The sequence below is a fragment of the Kogia breviceps genome, chromosome 4, assembly GCF_026419965.1.
Source record: "Kogia breviceps isolate mKogBre1 chromosome 4, mKogBre1 haplotype 1, whole genome shotgun sequence".
NCBI classification, from domain to species: Eukaryota; Metazoa; Chordata; class Mammalia; order Artiodactyla; family Physeteridae; genus Kogia; species Kogia breviceps.
In genome coordinates this window covers 29,972,666-29,991,950 of record NC_081313.1, presented here as the reverse complement: position 1 = coordinate 29,991,950, position 19,285 = coordinate 29,972,666, and the positions used below count along the sequence as shown (strand labels likewise).

General features: G+C 32.8%; 1 protein-coding gene across 4 annotated transcripts in view; it reads right to left on the bottom strand.

The window, feature by feature from the left end:
* The window catches only part of NIPBL (NIPBL cohesin loading factor), a 201,048-nt gene that overhangs the window by 51,331 nt on the left and 130,432 nt on the right, over nt 1–19,285 (bottom strand). For all 4 annotated transcript variants that reach the window (XM_059060224.2, XM_059060223.2, XM_067030885.1 and 1 more), the window contains 13 exons: nt 17,094–17,288; nt 16,793–16,864; nt 16,608–16,697; nt 14,946–15,049; nt 11,507–11,593; nt 8,546–8,777; nt 7,633–7,784; nt 6,992–7,072; nt 6,430–6,530; nt 4,859–4,997; nt 3,208–3,290; nt 2,477–2,609; nt 1,302–1,445 (listed from right to left, as the gene is read on the bottom strand). In XM_059060224.2, coding sequence (XP_058916207.1) covers nt 1,302–1,445; nt 2,477–2,609; nt 3,208–3,290; nt 4,859–4,997; nt 6,430–6,530; nt 6,992–7,072; nt 7,633–7,784; nt 8,546–8,777; nt 11,507–11,593; nt 14,946–15,049; nt 16,608–16,697; nt 16,793–16,864; nt 17,094–17,288 — 1,613 coding nt within the window. The remainder of the gene's footprint in view (nt 1–1,301; nt 1,446–2,476; nt 2,610–3,207; nt 3,291–4,858; nt 4,998–6,429; nt 6,531–6,991; nt 7,073–7,632; nt 7,785–8,545; nt 8,778–11,506; nt 11,594–14,945; nt 15,050–16,607; nt 16,698–16,792; nt 16,865–17,093; nt 17,289–19,285) is intronic.

Sequence of the window (19,285 nt, the reverse complement as noted above, 5' to 3'; positions counted from 1 at the left end):
CAAGTTTTACAGTGTACGTATGTGGCAAATAAGAGGTCCTAGGTCTACTCTCAGAAATACTGAAAATCACCTAGTTACCATTCTTCAATGAAAGGAATCAGCAACACTTGGAGAAATGGCTGATTCCAGGGCTGGCAAAAGGAAAGTAAAAGATGAGTCTGAAACATCTTGTGCCACAAAGTCCTCAAGGAAAGATTGGAAGATATCAAAAAGATACAAAAGGCAGTTTAAAGGGGCTCCCACTGGTCAAATCTAGTTCAATTTGAGTGCTACAATAATGACAGCAACAAATGATCATCTGTTAAATACAACAGGAATAGTAATATTCCATTAAATGGTAGTATTATATTAATGGTAATTTCTTGCTTTTCATAGCTGTACTGTGGATATTTAAGTGAGAGTTCTTGTTCGTAGAAAACATACACAAAGCGTGGTTCTCAAACTTCAGCATTCAACAGAATCACCTGGAGGATCTGTTAAACCAGATTGCTTGTCCCCACCACCAGAGCTTCTGATTCAGTAGTTCCAGAGAGTCCTGAGAATTTGCATTTCTAACAAGTTCCTAGGTGATGTAAAAGTTGGTGCTGCTTGTCCAGGGAATCACACTTTGAAATTCAGGGGTCATGGGGGCATCCTGTCTGCCCAAAATGGTTCAGAAGAAAATAAAAATGCATATACAGATACACATGCGTGTATATTTTGAAAAAGAATGATAAAGCAAATGTCAACCACTAAGGGATCTGGGTGAAAGATTAATGGGAGCTTTTTGTACTATTCTTAAAACTTTTCTGTAAGTTTAAAATTATTTCAAAATACAAAGTATAGTAACAAGAAAAAAAAAATTAGAGGCATTTGTCATGCCCAGCAATGGATATGGTTATGGACTTTAAAAAAAGAAAAAAGAGTAGAAAGAAAATGAAAACACTGTGCATGGTAGGATTAGAGATTATTTACCTATCAATTTTCTTAAGTAACTTTTAGTATTACTACCATCTCATCCATAGTTTAAAAAAAAAAAAAAGGTATTGTTAAACCAAATAGAAAACAGCATCATACATTCGTAACAGTAGTTCACAAAAAGAAAGTAAATTAAGGATTATATAAATCATCTGAAAGTTCCTGTTACACATAATTCACCCTACGGTATAAATTTTCTCAGTGGAGTGTTTGAAAAAGCCCATTTTAAGAAGTAAGATTTTATTCTGAATCTACAAAATGAAATGCAACACTAACATAAGAATATCTTTAAAAAGTATTTAACTATTACTTATCCCCAAAATTCAAATTCTTTATCTCAATACCTGTTTTAAAATTCGTTCTATAGACCCTTGATCCATTTTGCTTGTAACAGCATCTTTCCTCAGTCGTGCAGCAACAGTTCCAAGGTAATCAAGAGATGCCACTCTTAAAGCCATCTCTGTTGACTTGTTACTGAATTGATGAACCTATACATGAAAAATAATTTTGTTTTAATTTAACCAATTTATACTATTTTTAATAGCAACTTATAAATTCCAAATCTATGTTGTATTATTTGAAATTTAAACACTCTTTTCTTCTGTGATATTGTTCCACGAAGTAACTGACTTTTTAAAAAATGTTATTCTATTTTATTTTTTTGGTTTCACCCCAGAGCGTATGGGATTTTAGTTCCCTGACCAGGGACTGAACCCAGGCCACGGCAGTGAAAGCCCAGGATCCTAACCACTAGGCCACCAGGGAACTCCCAGTAATTGCCTTTGAGCTTCTGGAATTTTAAACATTTTCATTAAAAATATATATATATAAAATTAAACCTTCCTAAGAACACAGTCACTTTCTTTAAATGTAGGCTAAACTCTATAAAATGGGATTATTACTGAGTAAGAATTTGTTAGGCTGGAATTCTGATGCCTATGAAAAATTATCTTGGTTTCAGAATAGTATTAAGTTTTCCAGCTGACAAAAAGTAAGGTCCCCAAAACTTTGTAACAATTGCACAAGTCCAAATGTAGTCTAAAGATAAAGAGAAAAATCACAATAGTATTTCGTTGCATTTCCCTAATACAATATTACATTAGGACTAAAACGTGTCATGTTTTTAGAAATACTCTTAAAGATGACAGAGTTCACATTAATCAGTTTCATGCTTTGAAATGAATTAACTACAATAACTTATGACTCAGTGTTGAGATGCTTTTAACTAACAATACCTCCAAACAAAACAAAACAAAACAAAAAACAACAACAAAAAAAAGTTTATTAAAGCACTGTTATCTTATGTAATGAAATGAAAGCACCGAAAGTCACAACATTTCAAAGTTTCTACAAGGTACTGACAGCATTGTGTATGTACAGTTATGCACATGCAAAAATAGAGATGCAATGGTCATATTTCCTTACACATTTTTAAAGAATTCATCATCTGTGAATCAGAGTATATCCTCATTATGTTGTCTTCTAGTAATCTAATAATCTTTAAATGCTATACTCTTACCAACAGTCTCCCTAACAAACTAAGGAGTAGTTCAGCAGCTGGCCATTCAGGCTTATTGACTGTTGAAAGAAGGTCTTGAACAAAATTTTCAAATAGTGGTCTGTAATCTTCTTCACCTTGCTTACTACCACATCTGTTCAAAGATAAATAATGGAAAGGCTGTGAATTTAGGTGACATGTTCACCAATATGACTAAAACTTTGTTAACTAAGTTTTCCTCTTCTCTCATATCTAAACATGGTATAAGAGAGTACATTAAATAAAATATGGTTTAAAATGAATCTGTTTCTCAATCTTCATTTTTTCCCCTACTACAGGGAATTAATTAATTCATTTATTGACATTAAGTAATTTTCTGGCAAGTGTAACACATTTTAAATAATGACCACTGTTTTTCTATGAGATTACTATATATTCTTATGAAAGCTAAGGAAACCTCTCTCCCCAAGGTTTCCTATTCAATTAGAAAGTCCCAAAATTCACTGAAAAAAAAATTATAGAATTTCAATCAGGAACTTTAACTTCGGGAGTTCAACATATGAGCAAGTTCGTAAAATTTTAGATTTTTAATATTCTAATTTCCTCATTTTAAAGACAAGGAAATCAGGGGTCAGGGAGATATAGTCAAGGTTCAGATTATGGCAGGAAGTTGGATTAATCTTTTACATAAAATAAATGAACTGTTCTCTATATGGCGAAAATAAAAATCAGATTATGTTAATTTTACTCACTTTTTAAGGAAGATGGAAAGGAAGTTTTGGGCTGTTCGCATGGCTGTTTCATAAGAATTGGTAATGACAACATCTTGGTCAACCTAGATTGAGAAAAATGAATTTATACAGATATAAGAAATAACCAACATACAAGTTATTTCAGTTGCTATTGCCATGTTATTACTGAATATAGGGGCAATACATTTAAATACTAAAAATCTTAACTATTATATATAAAAAGAGAAGCTACAATTAGCATACTAAATATATTTCAATACTTCATAAAAACTAAATAAAAATATTGATAGAGTTCATTTTTATTTATTAAAATATGTTAAGAGTGACGAATGTGTTTAACAAATAAAATATCAACAGTTGTTTATCATGATCAGAACAATTTTGATTGAAAATATCAACACAAAAAGAATTTCAAAAAAAATTGCAAGCTCAAAGTTTATGGAATGTTAGAGTATAATACTAAAAAAATTCAACTCCTTCATTAGAAATTTAAAGACCAGGATATAAATAGTTAATTCAAAGTTGTGGAAACCCCAAAAGTGAATAAATATATGAAAAAGTTCACTAGTAACCAGAAAAATGCAAAATATAACATGGTATCATTTCATACTAACCAGACTAGGCAAAATCAAAATGTAAGAATGTAAACCAGAACACCACTTTAGTGAGAAAACTGACAAGTTCCAGTGAAGTTAAAAGTGCATGTACACTATGATATAATATTCTATTTCTAAGTATATCTAGAGAAACTTTTGCTTCAAGTTGTTGTATGTCATATATGATGTGTTTAACCTAAATCAAAAAGAATCTAGCTTAGTTACATGTATTAAAAACAATGGTGAGTGAAAAAAATTAGTTGTAAATATGTCACTGTATCATTTATGTAAATTTAAAAATTCTGTATCAAATTTATACAGATAAATAAATAAATGGATGAAGATAAACATTCACCAATGGTAAGGAAAGAAAAACTGAAAAGAGAACAGTGAGATTAGGAGAAGGGGAGAACAACAGGGAATATCAAATGAATATTTTTGATATTCATTTTATACTTTATTAACCAGTCACTTTATTATGTATTACTATACACACAGCCACAACTGTAACAGATTTAGGAAATAAAATTATCCCTCTTTCTTTTGAACTTTGAGGTAAAACTATAAAACTTGGAAAAATTTTAAGTGTTGATGGGTAAGAGCTACAAAACCAAAAGCAAATCTTAGCTATAAGTTACTCAATAGTGAGGGCATAAACTCATTTTCTGCATGAACATTAATTATATTAACGATTATTTACTATATGTGATTATAGATACTACATATTATAATTATAATATTATTCACTTTCACATTCAATATCTCACTTGAGTCTTACAACTTGTAATAGTAGGCTTGTTAGGTATTATCATTCCCATTTTATAGCTGAAGAAACAAACTCAGATTAAAACGATTTGTATGTTTCATGACTGGTGGATATAATAGTCAGGACAAGAACTCAAGTCTCCTAAAACTTAGTTTAATGCTCTACAAGGATCTGTAAGCCCAGTCATGAAGCCCTAATTAAGAACTTCAGTTTTATAGGAATGGCAGAGAATATAGTTGCTTCCTCCTACAAAAATACACAGCTATAAAACTTACAAATGATTCCTTACTTTTTTATTTGAGTCCTCTTCTGAATTAGAGTCCTTCTCTGATGATGGTAAGTGTACCACACACTGAATTAGTTGTAAAACCAGTGCTGTAACCATCTGAATATACATAGGCTCTCCATCCATATCACTACTGTTTAACCTTTAATGGAGAAGAAAATATTTAAATCTTACAGAGTATGAAGAGAATTTCATTTTACATGTCATCTATGATCTGAAAGTTTGAGGATGCTTCCTTTATCAATATTTCTAGGCATTGTCTTTACTGCTTATAATAGTGTCCTTAAGTCTAATTATTTCTAACTTATCAAAAAACCAACTAAATGCCTATGCATAGATAATTAAAATAGTCAAAGGAAAAATGCATTTAATATAAAATTCTATACTTTACATATGTACAGCAGATTGAAAAATTATAACAAAAAATACCAATATTTTTCAAAATGATTTTTAAAATGAGAAGTCTTCAGTATTTCCCAATGCCCAGGCATTCTGGTATTCATTTTCTTATTAAAATCTGCTACATAGTCACCTCCTGATCATATGTTAGAGTATGAGTGACACAGAATATAAAATATTCTATGTTAAAGAATATTTTATGACATAGAATATAAAAAATCAAATTTTAAATCTTTTTGTTTAAAAGATAGTTAAAAACATAAGAATTCCTTTAGATGTTGATAGCTTTTCTTCAGGTTTTAATGGACAATAGATGTTTATCAATACACAGTCTAAAAAATTAAGATAAAAACAATTATTTTACAGAAGACGGCCTTCAAAGCAATCTAAATATAACCCTATATGCTAGGTCAACACATTTAATCAGCCAGGAATATTATAATGATAGTTATGAAAATGATGATGATTACCTATGCCAACAAAGGCAATAATGCTGACCACAGCAGTGGATAACATTCCTTAGTTACTCTGTGCTTAGTGATTAAGAGCGTTTAATTGTCATGTCTATTTTCTATACTTGTTAGAGTAATTTTTCAGCTTTCTTTTAAAAATATTATGTAATGACTTACTACTGTATAAAGGATTAAGTTCAAGTTCCTTCGTAAGGCTTATAAAATCCTTGAACTGCCTCTGACTCTGGAGCCGTATTTCCTATTGCTCTTCTCACAGGCCAATGGTTCTTAACCAGGGATGATCTTGCCCTTCAGAGGACATTTCCCAGTGTCTAGTGAAAATTTTGGTGATTGTAATTTGAAAAGGTGAGTTTCTTTTGGTATCTATTAGGTAGAGGTCAAGGATGCTGCTAAGCATCTTACTATGTACAGGACAGCACTGCAAATAAAGTATTATCTGGCCCAAAATGTCAATAATGCCAAGACTGAAAATCCTTGCCACAGATCTTTACACTTGAGAATCACTGAACTTTTAAGTCTCTAAAATGTGCATTGTTATTTCTCACACCTAAGGTATTCTTCACGCTGTTCTGAGACTGAGCTGCCTCTCTTTTATTTCATCATTAAAATAAAAATCAGACAGAAATGATAAAGAATAAATATATAATGGCTACTGTACAATAGAGTTCTTCATTATACTCGGACTTTGCTATAGTTAGTTACCTGAAGTTCCTTAAGCTCCTCTTGCTGGTAGGTAATCTTGCAAGTGAAGTAAAAATTTCTTCCAAAATTAACTGTCTATGTTTTTCATATCTTGAGAATACCTATTTAGTAATTATAAGATTCCAAATTAAGTTTGTTATAATTATTTGAAAATAAACAAAAATGATACTATACCATGTGATAAAAATATTATCTGCCATTTAGAATGAAAATGTTTTCATCATCTTCGATGAATGACTTAATTTGCTCAACTTTTCTATCATTAATTATGACATTCTTGTAGAAGTCCTAGTATGCTAGTTTCATCTAGAGGAATATGATATCTTGGGTATGAAATGTAAGCCAAGATTTAAATGATTTAAAATAACTGATTTTATAGTAAATATTAAGGAATTATTAACTGAAATATTTTTAAATATTTAGAAGTGTTCGAAATCTAAGGCATACTAAAATAGTCCTCACAGAAAACTCAAATCTGCATTAGTCTTTGCACATTTGGATTGAACAATACCACTGTTATTTTTCTGAGAGATAACTAAAAATGTGAACTGATTATACTTACTGCAGTGACTAACTTAATGGCACACAACTGTAATTCACTGACATTTTCCACAAAAAATGGTGTTATTCCCATTGATGATACCTGCACAGACAAAGACAGTAATCAGTACACATCTGTAATAGATTTCAGTAACATTCTACCTTACTAAATCCCAAAGCATTCATAAACTTCTGGAAAACACTGAGAGCATTTTCTTTTCCCTCATCAATCAGCACCTAGTTTTTCCTTTTGTTCCCTTTCACCCTCAAGCAAATTAGCCCAGACCTTCATTCACAGCTGTCATTCCTCTGATTTCTAACTTCTGGATTGATAAATGTCATAGGAATGTAAAAAACAAAAAATAGTTCACAGTTCTGGAAGAAGTATCCTGACATATTTTAAAGGAAATGATCATTTATCTTTCAAATAATTTACAGTTTAGAATTTATACTACATTCACCTGTCTTCTGCCCCAAATGTTTCTTTTTAAAACTTCCCTAGACTCTTATTTCTTCCATTTAGATATAAAATACTCTGAATGGAAAAAATTAACAAAGTGCTGGTATTATTATTGAGTGAGCAAGGTTATACTGAACTCAATTAGATCCCTTATTCTCATTTTTTTGGTCTAGAAATATGGAAAATACTTGAAAAAAACTTACCTGAAGAATTGTTGTATCTGTAAGAAGCTGTATTTCTAGTAGTTCTGATAAGCTGCTAACAATGTCACAAACTTTATTATAAAGCATTACTATTACTCTCTGCTTATGGGTAGAACATTTAGCCCGTTTTGCCTTTGAACTTAATAAGCCTCCTAAAATGAAAAAAAATTCAAAACAAGGAATATATCAACTTTTAATAATGTTTATTAAAAAGTAATAAAACTGCTTTCTGAATTAAAAGAACACACCTTTTTCCTCCCTATATAAAAATAAAACCTGGCAAATAAAGCTGTCTATTTATTAAAAGAGAAAATTATTCTTTAGGGAATATTCAGTTAGAAAGTCAAAATTCTTATAACAGATAATTCATGGTACATTTCAATGGCTACTAAATTCTTGCATCTTAAGAATTACTTTATTTCTATTTTTTTCCACTGATTGGAGCAGGATATTAAGATTATATTTCCCTTGAAATTAACTTGTAATAATTAAACAACAGGTAATTAACGGTAGATATTCAAGATCCAAGTTTGCCCTCCTCTCTTTAAATAAGAGAAAGAATTATATATCTTTAATCAATCCATTTTGTAGATAATATTTTGGGTAAAATTTGGGAGAAATGATAAATGGAACCAGAAGCTACTATTATCTGGGAAAATCTCAGACCAGTAGAAATTACCTCTTATTATATGTAAATAGTTGCTAAAGAAATTATTACTGAACAAGTACTGGATTAAAACAAGTTCTATATTCTGGTCAAATGTAAGCCAGTGTTTATTACAATTTATATAATCAAACAATTTTGGTGCCATTTTAAGTCATTGCATTCTGACCCATCTGACGTGGTAAAATTATATAACAGGTAATTTTGATATTATACTAAAAAACCATCAGTATAAAAGGGCAAACTAACCTCCATGAGGATCTAATCTGTAAACAGGATCATACTGAGGATAAAGTGTATTCTGCAAATGAAATTTAGTGTACTGTATAACTCTTTCGATTACATCCTCAATATATACAGCTTTTGGCATGTTAGGGGATGTCATTATGTTGATAGTTGTAAGACAGGCATCTGCTGATTTTGTCACTCTCTCCATAATAAGGTCTCTCCATAACCTTTCTTCTTCTTCAGTATCATTATTCTATAAAACAGTACATTGTTAATGAAATGGAAATAAACACATTTATAGGTTAAAATATTTTTTAAAAATTATAATATATTTGATTTTCACGGTTGTAAACTTGGTGAGAGTTATGATGTGTGTATATTTAAAGAATATCAGGAATGAAGTACAAATACTTATATTACATTAAGTATGATTTTTGTTTCAATGTTTCCAAACATAATGTACTCTTATCTCGTAATTTCACCACTAAATGACATTCCAATAACAAACTTATAGTTATGTTTATCTTCTGTGTAATTTATTCAAATCTACGATTTTCGCTAAAGATCATAATTATACATAGATCATTTTGTGTTTGGGATTAAAAACATTATGATAATATTAAAGCTTTTTAGTTCTGCTCGCTCTTGTGAGAACAAAAGAAAAATTAACAACAAAGGATAGACCCTTATTTAAAAGTAGTAAAATGTTATCGACTCAATCACTCCTAATAACTGTTTTTCAACAATACTGTATTTGTGTGTGTGTGTGGGGGGGGGGGTACGCAGGCCTCTCACTGTGGTGGCCTCTCCCGTTGCGGAGCACAGGCTCCGGATGCACAGGCTCACGGGCCATGGCTCATGGGCCCAGCCGCTCCGCGGCATGCCAGATCTTCCCAGACTGGGGCACGAACCCGTGTCCCCTGCATCAGCAGGTGAATTCTCAACCACTGCGCCATAGGGGAAGCCCAACAATACTGTATTTTTCAAACTGAGATTAAAAAGTGATTATGTAGACTACTGAAAACATAATTTATTTTCTAAGATAATTCAACAACTGACAGACTAAATTTTAATTTATACATCAGCAACCTGCATTACAACTGGGAAAAAGTGCTTTTAATCTTACTTTTAAAGTGAAAATTCCTCTATCACATCCTTAGTTATGAAATATCAACTTTATGTTCTAGGTATACTTGTGTATGCATGCTATTCAAAGCTTATAACATTGGGAAAAGGAATAAATAAAAGTATAATATTTGTAAAACACAAAAGGGCTTTCTAAATCACTAATGCCTAAAAACTCAATCTCTAACTTTCTTTCATTTTACTACTTACATACCTACTTAAAAAAATAAAGTAACTTTTCTTTGATATTGAAATTGCTGTTTCGAAGAGTCAGTTTAGGAGGTTCATCACTCATATCAAACATTAAGGCTTAAACGCAACACGCTAAATAGTGCTAAGGTTTTCAGGAATTAAAATAATTTCATTAAAACTGAGTCAGCCAGTTCTCCAGAACTCTAGATTCTTGATATTTACCACAATTTCTTGCCAAAGTGTTTTAAATAAAACTTGTAGGCTAAAAATGTAGTATATTGCCACTACAGGTCCTCTAATCCCTTAGTTTCTATGATTCAAAAACTAATTTTAAAAGGGCATTGGAAAAATATGGATACATTTAATAAAGCATAGAAATACCACCTGAGATTATTTCTCTACATTTTTAAATTCCATGTAGATCACTTAGCACTCCTGTGGCTTCTGCAAACATCAAGAACATTTCCCTCACGACATATAATCCAGTGCACGTGCTAAATACATATAGTATGTATGTACATATGAAAATGGAAGTATTATCTACCAAAACTGTTAACAGTGATTACTGTTGGATGAAAATTGAACCTTTCTGCTTTTTGCGTTTTGAAAATTTTCTATAATACATTACTTTTGTAATCAGTCATTTAAAAATAAAGAAATTTCATTAACTCAAAACATTCCCAGGGCTTCCGTGGTGGCGCAGTGGTTCAGAGTCCGCCTGCCGATGCAGGGGATATGGGTTCATGCCCCGGTCCGGGAAGATCCCACGTGCTGCGGAGCGGCTGGGCCCGTGAGCCATGGCCGCTGGGCCTGCGTGTCCGGAGCCTGTGCTCCGCAACGGGAGAGGCCACAGCAGTGAGAGGCCCGCGTACCGCAAAAAAAAAAAAAAAAAAAAAAAAAAAAAAAAAAAAAACCCAAATCCTTATCTCTTACATTAAATTCCTATAAGCATTAGTGTTTGAATTCATTAATGTTAGACACCAAGATCAATTCAAATGTACATATGATTTTGAAAGTCTGCTATAATGCTAGGAAGGTAGATAGATCCCAGTTCATAAACCATTATACCACATTGCCACTGCTTTTGATAAAACATACTAAAATGTAACGACAGTTGCAGTTAACATTTATTGAGAACTTATAATATGCCAGACATTGTTAAGCAGGTTACATGAATTTATTTAATATCCTTTCAACAACCATTTGAGCTAGATATAAAAACAATACGTAAGGATTAATATTTTAGGATACATTAGGAAATCACCATAAGGTTTCCAACTATTTATTTCTCCAGGAAAGGTCAAGGAAAAGAATTACTACCTACTAACATTTTATAAATGAAAAGACATTTTAAATACTCATCCACTTAGAAAAGGAAGAGCATAATGTAAGATTAAAGAATGGTCTTTTGAATTGAATGATTTTGCATCTGTTACTATTCTTATTTATATCAAAGCTGTGAATTGATAATGTGTAACATTAATTTTAAACAGCACAGCTAAAAATCCAATTCTAATTGCAAGGCTAAATGTGAACTCGTAAATGTGGTAACAAGCTCAAATTAATGAAATTTGGAATTTTCCCTAAAAATCAAAGTTCCATATGAAAAATTTTACATCTTAACAATAGAAAGGGTAAAATTAACAACATGGATCTTAAACTTACATGATTTAACAAAGTGGAGAGCTTTGACCCATCTTGAATATTCTTCTCCAAGATATTTAGGACTTTCACAGTTTTGTCAGTGGAAAGCTAAAATGGAAGCATAAATTCTTTCATCAATCATTGGTAAATGTAATAAATTATTCAAGAACTATTCTGTACAATTATTCCCTTTGGCCAATGGAATATACAGCATTAACACCCTCTCTTAAAGAGTGGAAAAATAAAACTTTCCTACTTAGATCCTCTACTAAAATCTGATTATGTAGAGAACTTAATTACTTACTTTTTTGAAAGACAGATAGCAAACAGAATGGGCACATATGTATGTTACTAACTCAAATCTTACCACATAGCTAGTTAAGACTGAATTTGTTCTGATGTCTAGTCCCTTGTTCTTATTAAAGTGACACTGAACATGCATACGAACACACAGGCACAAACACACACTCTCAAAACATTTCATCTGTTGAATTAATTATAACATGGTTTCCACACCACAATGTTATTTAGTGGGTGTCTTAAAATCCCAGGTAATATTTTGAATTACAGAAGCCTGAATCTGAGAATGATAAAAGTTATAAATGTGATAACACTGCTTTATTTGGTAGAAATTTTTCTTATTTTTAAAATATGTTTCATTTCTTACAAATAATGTTTTCTATATTTAAAAGATTAATAGTTGATTTAGAGATTCTGAGAGGAAGCAACTGTTACTCATTCCCTTGATTGAACAGGTCTCCTTTTAGACTCTTATCATGCAGCTAGGACTCTTACTGGAATCAGCCAGAAGAGTCAAATGGGAGCATCAATAGAATAACTTGACATTAAGTACATTTTGATTATTCGTATGCTGGCTTACAGAAAAAATTTCCCCCAAATATTGCTTTAGATAATTTCACAACAGATTAAACTACTGAGACTTTTGGTAAACTGTCCATGCTTTGAAAGTATTCAGCAAATTCACCTTTCGAAATAGAAATATTAGCTACATATAACTATAGAACTTATGAAATAAAACCTAAGATTGGCACTGGCACTTCAGAAAACTGAAGCCATATTCCTGTATACAAAAGAAATCATCATATCCCTCACTGCACACAGTAATAGTAATGTGAACTAATAGTACATTAATTCTTGGTTAATTATGTGATATGTCTATATAGCTTTAAAAACCAAACTCAAGGAACCTTTGTGCACTGTTGGTAGGAATGTAAATTGGTGCTGCCACTATGGAAAACCAGTATGGAGGCTCCTCAAAAAATTAAAAATAGAACTACCATAAAATCAAACAATTCCACTTCTGGGTACATATCTGAAGAAAACAAAAACACTAACTTCATAAGCTATATGCACCCCCATGTTCAGTAGAGCATTATTTACAATAGCCAAGACATGGAAGCAACCAAAGTGTCCACTGGTAGATGAATGGATAATGAAAATGTGGTGTGTGTGTGTGTGTGTGTGTGTGTGTGTGTGTGTGTGTGTGTGTATTCAGCCATGAAAAAGGAAATCTTGCCATTTGCAACAACATGGATGGACCTTGATGGCATTATGCTAAAAGAAGTAAGTCAGACAGAGAAAGATAAATGCCATTATGATCTCACCTATACGTAGAATCTAAAAAAAAAGAATTCATAGATATAAAGAACACACTGGTGGTTGCTAAAGGTGGGAAGTGGGGGTGGGTGAAGTTGGTGAAGGTGGTCAAAAGGTACAAATTTCCAGTTATAAGTAAGTCCTAGGAATATAACGTACAGCACAGTGACTATACGTAATAATACTGCAGTTTATATTTGCAAGTTGCTAAGAGAATAGAACTTAAAGGCCTCATCATAAGAAAAAAAACTGTAACTATGTATGGTGATGTTAACTAGATTTACTGTTGGATCATTTTGCAGTACATACAAATATTGAATTATTACCTTGTACACCTGAAACTAATATAAATGAATATAAAATGAATAAGTGATTATATCTTAACTTTGGAAAAAACATTAAAATATTTCCCAGTCTACTTTAAAACGCAGTAAATAAGTTTAATTTGTTGAGAGGATAAATTCTTCAGGTAAATATAGTCTTCTATTAATTCTTTTACTATTCTTGGAGAACAAATCATTATCTCTGCATTATAGACTAAGAAACTTAAGACTTAGAGTAGATAATTCTAAATAAGAGGAGCCTGATTAAAAGAGGAGGAGAGAGGATTTGTCTTGAAATTATATTTGCATAGCAATCATGCAGTGGTTTAGGGGGTGACTGGTAGCTCATAAAGATTATGGGAAGCTAGCCCTTGATGCTGTCACTATTGTTTAAAGTTATTATTAATGAAGAAATATTCTGCTATTCCATTAGTGTAATGAGACTACTCAGCAACAGAGAGCTCAGAGGAAAGACAACTCACGAAAGTCATTATAAAGCCTAAAGCAATGAGGTTCTGTACTTATTAACAATTAATGTGTTAACAGACATAGAGAACAGACTTGTGGTTACCCAGGGGGTGGGGGAGTGGGGAAGGGATGGACTGGGAGTTTGGGATTAGCAGATGCAAGCTATTATATATAGGATGGATAAACAACAAGGTATAGCACAGGGAACTATATTCAATATCCTGTGATAAACTATAATGGAAAAGAATCTGAAAAAGAATATATATAGATGTATAACTGAATCACTTTGCTGTACAGCAGAAATTAACACACTGTAAATCAACTATACTTCAATAAATAAACTAAAAAAAACCCCAACAATTAATGTGTTAAAACTGTGGCTTTACTCTTTCACCGATGTAAATGGCTAAAGGAAATGTCAAAGAAAAATTTAGTGTATTTCTGAATTTAAATAATCTAAATATGTGAGACAATGAAAAAATAAACAGTGACAAAAATCCAGGACTGTGACTCTTTCAATGCAAAAATTACTTTCTTTAGAATGATTGCAGAATATTTCTTTGATTCAAGCTTTGTTGTTTTTTGTTTGTTTGTTTGTTTGTTTCCTAAGAAATAATTCTGGGGACTTCCCTGGTGGCACAGTGGTTAAGAATCCTCCTGCCAATGCAGGGGACACAGGTTCAATCTCTGGTCTGGGAAGATCCCACATGCTGTGGAGCAACTAAGCCCGTGCACCACAACTATTGAGCCTGCGTTCTAGAGCCCGAGAGCCACAACTACTGAGGCCCATGCACCTAGAGCCCGTGCTCCTCAACAAGAGAAGCCAGTGCAATGAGAAGCCTGTACACCCCAAGGAAGACCCAATGCAGCCAAAAATAAATAAATACAATACATAAATTTATTTTTTTAATAAAGAAATAATTCTGTTATACTCTCAGAAGGCAACCATGAATTTTCTTTTCATCATTACTTACTTTATATAAACTTTGAAATTTACCTTTAAAACTTTAATTTCAATTAAGTAAAGTTATAAATTTTACTTTAGTAGATACCTTATCCATTATACCCATTGCTTTAATTTTAGCAGATTCACTGCCAAGTTCGTTAAGCTGATGTTTTCCTAACAGCAGTTCCTGAGGAATTTCATCATCATCACCTGAAAACCAATCCAAACACACAGAGTTTAGGTAAAAGAAACAGCTCAAAATAGTAAGCTTTACTTCTTAATAATTTCTGGATATACAAACAGATATAAACAAACTAAAATAACATCCTAGGACACATCTGTAAACCTCAAGCAAACCCTGAATGAAAGGGGACAGGTTAAAATTAGAGCTCTGACTAAGATGGGAAGATGAGATATCTTATCTTTACTACTTTATGACCCTTCTCAACCAAACTCTCTGCCCCAGGAGGCTGACCTGTATGGACTACATCAACAGTCTCCCATGCCCTCTGGCTTCTGTTTGGGTTCAGCCAGTGGGTTGCCCTGTCAGAAGATCAAAGAGAAGGAGAGTGAGGTCAGGGTATTTATATCCCTGACTCCTTCCTTGCAAGGTCTGCTCAAGCCGCCTATGTCCTCTGACCAAAAGATTACTTCTTTTTTCACGGCAACCTATTCTACAACTTTTTTTCCTTTTCCTTTTGACTGAGTTCTGTTGATTTCACTTTACCCTTGTTCCTTTGGGTGTAGGGATGGTAAAAGTTCCAAGTCTGGGTTTTGGCTGTATTCTGCCCCCATCTTTGTAATTAGTCTCTTTGTAAATAACTCCTTCTCAAATTATCCTAATTTGAGAGTGCCATATGACTTCCTGTTGGGATCTTAAATGACACGGTAGACAGTTTTCCAGCACAGAATTGGAAAGTTTTAGAAATGATGAGATAGATATTTCAAATAATGGGGAAATGCATTAATGACATTTAGGCAAGTAACTGTCACAAAAACAAATACTTTTAAAATAAAGGATAATATACCTTTTAATGCATTTTCAAATAGATGTACTAATATCAGAATTATTGTACGCCATCTAGCTTTTGTATAAATTAGTTTGCATCTACTGAAAGTGGCATAAAATTGTTGAGAGTAGCTCTAAACACTGTAAGCAGTGTTCCTTTTATAAGTCTAACACCTTTAGATCTACAGATATGACCTTTACATATTACAGTAAATGTAATATTACATTAATCCTATTGTATTCTGATTGCTTTTCTATTTTGTTTTCCTTATTAGATTCTGTATTACTTAAAGCCAGGGGTTGGGGTATTTATCTCTGCACCTCTAGCACTTAACATACTACTGACAAACAGTAATTATTTAATAAATATTGGCTTTTAGAATAAATTAAATATGTTCCTATTTCTGCATCTTTGCTCATATTAGTACCCATCTTATCTAGGGCCCATTCAAGTTTCATTTGCATAAAGGCTTCCCTAATTACTCTAACCTACTGTGGTAGCTGCACTCTCAGGACTCTTAAAAAAACACTATCAACACTTAACTAATTTAATACTTGATTTTTATACCAAAGTTTTCAGTTACTTGATAACACAAATTAGACTTGACTCCACAGCTAGGTTTCAAGTTTCTTAAGAGCACAGACCATGCCTCTGTATCCACTACAGTAACTGGCAGAAAGCTTAACACATAGGTAAATAAATATATCTTAAATTCAGTTTATATTTAGAGGTAAACAAATATTTTTAAATGATTTTACCAAATGCAGTAAAATCCATATCTTCTAAATTATCCAAAATATTCTCTATTGAGGCTGTGAATCTCTTAAAAGTTGAAGAATCCATCATTTCTGGAACAGAGGAAAAAAAACCCGAAAACTTATTATCCACATTCCAAGTAGAAAACTGAAGTTGAAGACTGAATAAAGACAAACTAAAATGCTACCTTCAGGTGTTAATTTTGGTTCATAAGCTTTCCGCTTCTTCTGTTTTTCTTTTTTCTTCATTTTTCTAGCAACTAAAATGAACAAAAAGAAATACTGAAATTACAACTTAAAATATATGTATTTGTTTCTACTTTCTTCCTGAACATTAAATACTTTAACAATAATCACTGCCAATCCAAACTTTTGTCTTGATTAAAAATTAGTTATTAGTTCATAAAAAAGGTAGAAAAATTCTTCAAAGTTAAAGTCCTAAATTTAAAATCAGCTTATGTAAGAAATCCGTTGACACTGATGCATTACCCTCACTAAGGCTGGGAGGAGGAGAATAATCTTCCATGTCAGAATCTGACGGGCTTCGGTTTCGATAACGACCACCTGAACTCCTTCTTCCTTCATGAGAATGGCCACTTCTCCTATGATCCCCAGAGCTTCTTCTGTCACGCTCTTCATATTCCCAAGCTTTATCATCATCTTTTTTATGTCGTTTCCTAGAGGCTAGAAGCAAATCCCCATGACAAATAATTTACCTCATTTAAAAGACTATTAAAACTTGTACTTTAAAAATGAATTACATGGAAGAAAAAATCTTCATTGTGTGGGTCTAGGAAATTCTGAATCATTCTGTTTAAGGAGAAATATGAATTATGGTACAGAAATGGTATCACTTATTTTAGCATTTATCTAGAAAATTTATTTAGAAAATTTTACATGAAATGGGTTTGCTAATAAATGTAGATAGGAAAGTTCTGGGAACTAAACCACAGTGATCATTTCAAAGAGGTATTCAGTGAGTCAGTAAAGATAATATCTAAACTTCAGGGTTAATTAAGACATATAAAACAAACTTTATCTAGAATTTGGATAAAAACCAGAAACACCTTTAAGCATTTGGATTGCTGATGGGGAGTGGGGTTTGGAGGAAAAGTAAATTTTTTTTTTTTTTTTTTTTTTTTTTTAAGTTTATTTGTTGGTTTATTTGCTTGTTTATTTTGATAAGAATTGGATGTTAAATAATTTGCGATTATTTTCTTGGATCGGGTTTTGATTTATTTTTGTTTTTGTTTTTTGCGGTACGTGGGCCTCTCACTGTTGTGGCCTCTCCCATTGCGGAGCACAGGCTCCGGACGTGCAGGCCCAGCGGTCATGGCTCACGGGCCCAGCCACTCCGCGGCACGTGGGATCTTCCCGGACCGGGGCACGAACCCGTGTCCCCTGCGTCGGCAGGCGGATTCTCAACCACTGCGCCACCAGGGAAGCCCGGAAAAGTAAATTTTTGAGAAAGTGTTACAGAATGTGGGTAACCATGCATACTGTCAATTAACAGCCAAGTTAAGCCCACAACTCAGCTATAAATTCAACAAACTCTGATAACCTAACATCGCAAACTACAAAGACAGAATAAACCTGTATAGTTGTAAATACTCACATATTGAATTCAGTTCTCCAACAATATACTTGCTTAAACCCAAGGAGACAACTTGTAAGCTTATGCATGCTAGGTAAGCATATTTATGTATGTTACCTTCAATCCCTTCCCCATTCTTCCAGAGGTATAAGCATTCTGCTAAAATCATCAGTACTGACAGGAGCCTCTAGGCAGAACTGGCAAACAGATCTCATCTGACACATCAACTCTGATCAACTGGTTGTAGCTGCCTAGAGCATAATGTTGAGAATAATTCTGAGCCCTGGGACAAAGCACCATATTTCAGCAAGAAAGACTGATTAGAAACGCCTGTCCAGTGAGAACTGGAGGGAATACAAGTGAAAAACATTTACTATACCTGCTCTAGAGTATAAGCACTACCACGTTAAAACCAGGATAGAGAAACTGATATGTTCTACATCTTGGGATCATACACTGGGTGTGTGACCACATGTTGCTGACAGTGAATTACTTTCTAGTCTGTTAATCTGAATCTGATTCCCTTGCTTTCTTGTGACTCACTTTTATTCTGAATCCTTAACTATGATCAATACCCAAGTATTTAAGACAAAACTCTTGCTTGAGTCCCTAGTTCCCCACTTGGCTTAGATTTAAGGATGCCAACCTTTGGCCCATGCACTCTATGCTTATGCCGATGTCCTTCTGTGTGGGTAATCAATGTCTATATCTTGGCTAATCTTACCTTTATATGCTGCCCTAGCTATTCCTATTCAAGAATCTACTGACAGCATGGCAAAGATATTTTGTTTCCTCTTTTTTGTGGCCATAGGTTTGGCATAGCAAGAGGACCTATGGATGTATTTAAATCTTCAGTGATTTTCTTCATAATTAGGCAAAAATTTGACTATGAAATATATGAAGGAGAGGCAGGATTTCCCCCCTTTTATGATTAGTGTGCCCCAGAACATTCTCTTAGTGAGGGGTTGTCTCATATACTAATAAAAGTAGGTGTGTATGCATGTGTCAGAGAAACAGGTCGTTTATGTATAGCATTCACTAAATGTTTTTTCAACAAGTACCGAAATACCTACTTTCAGGAATGACA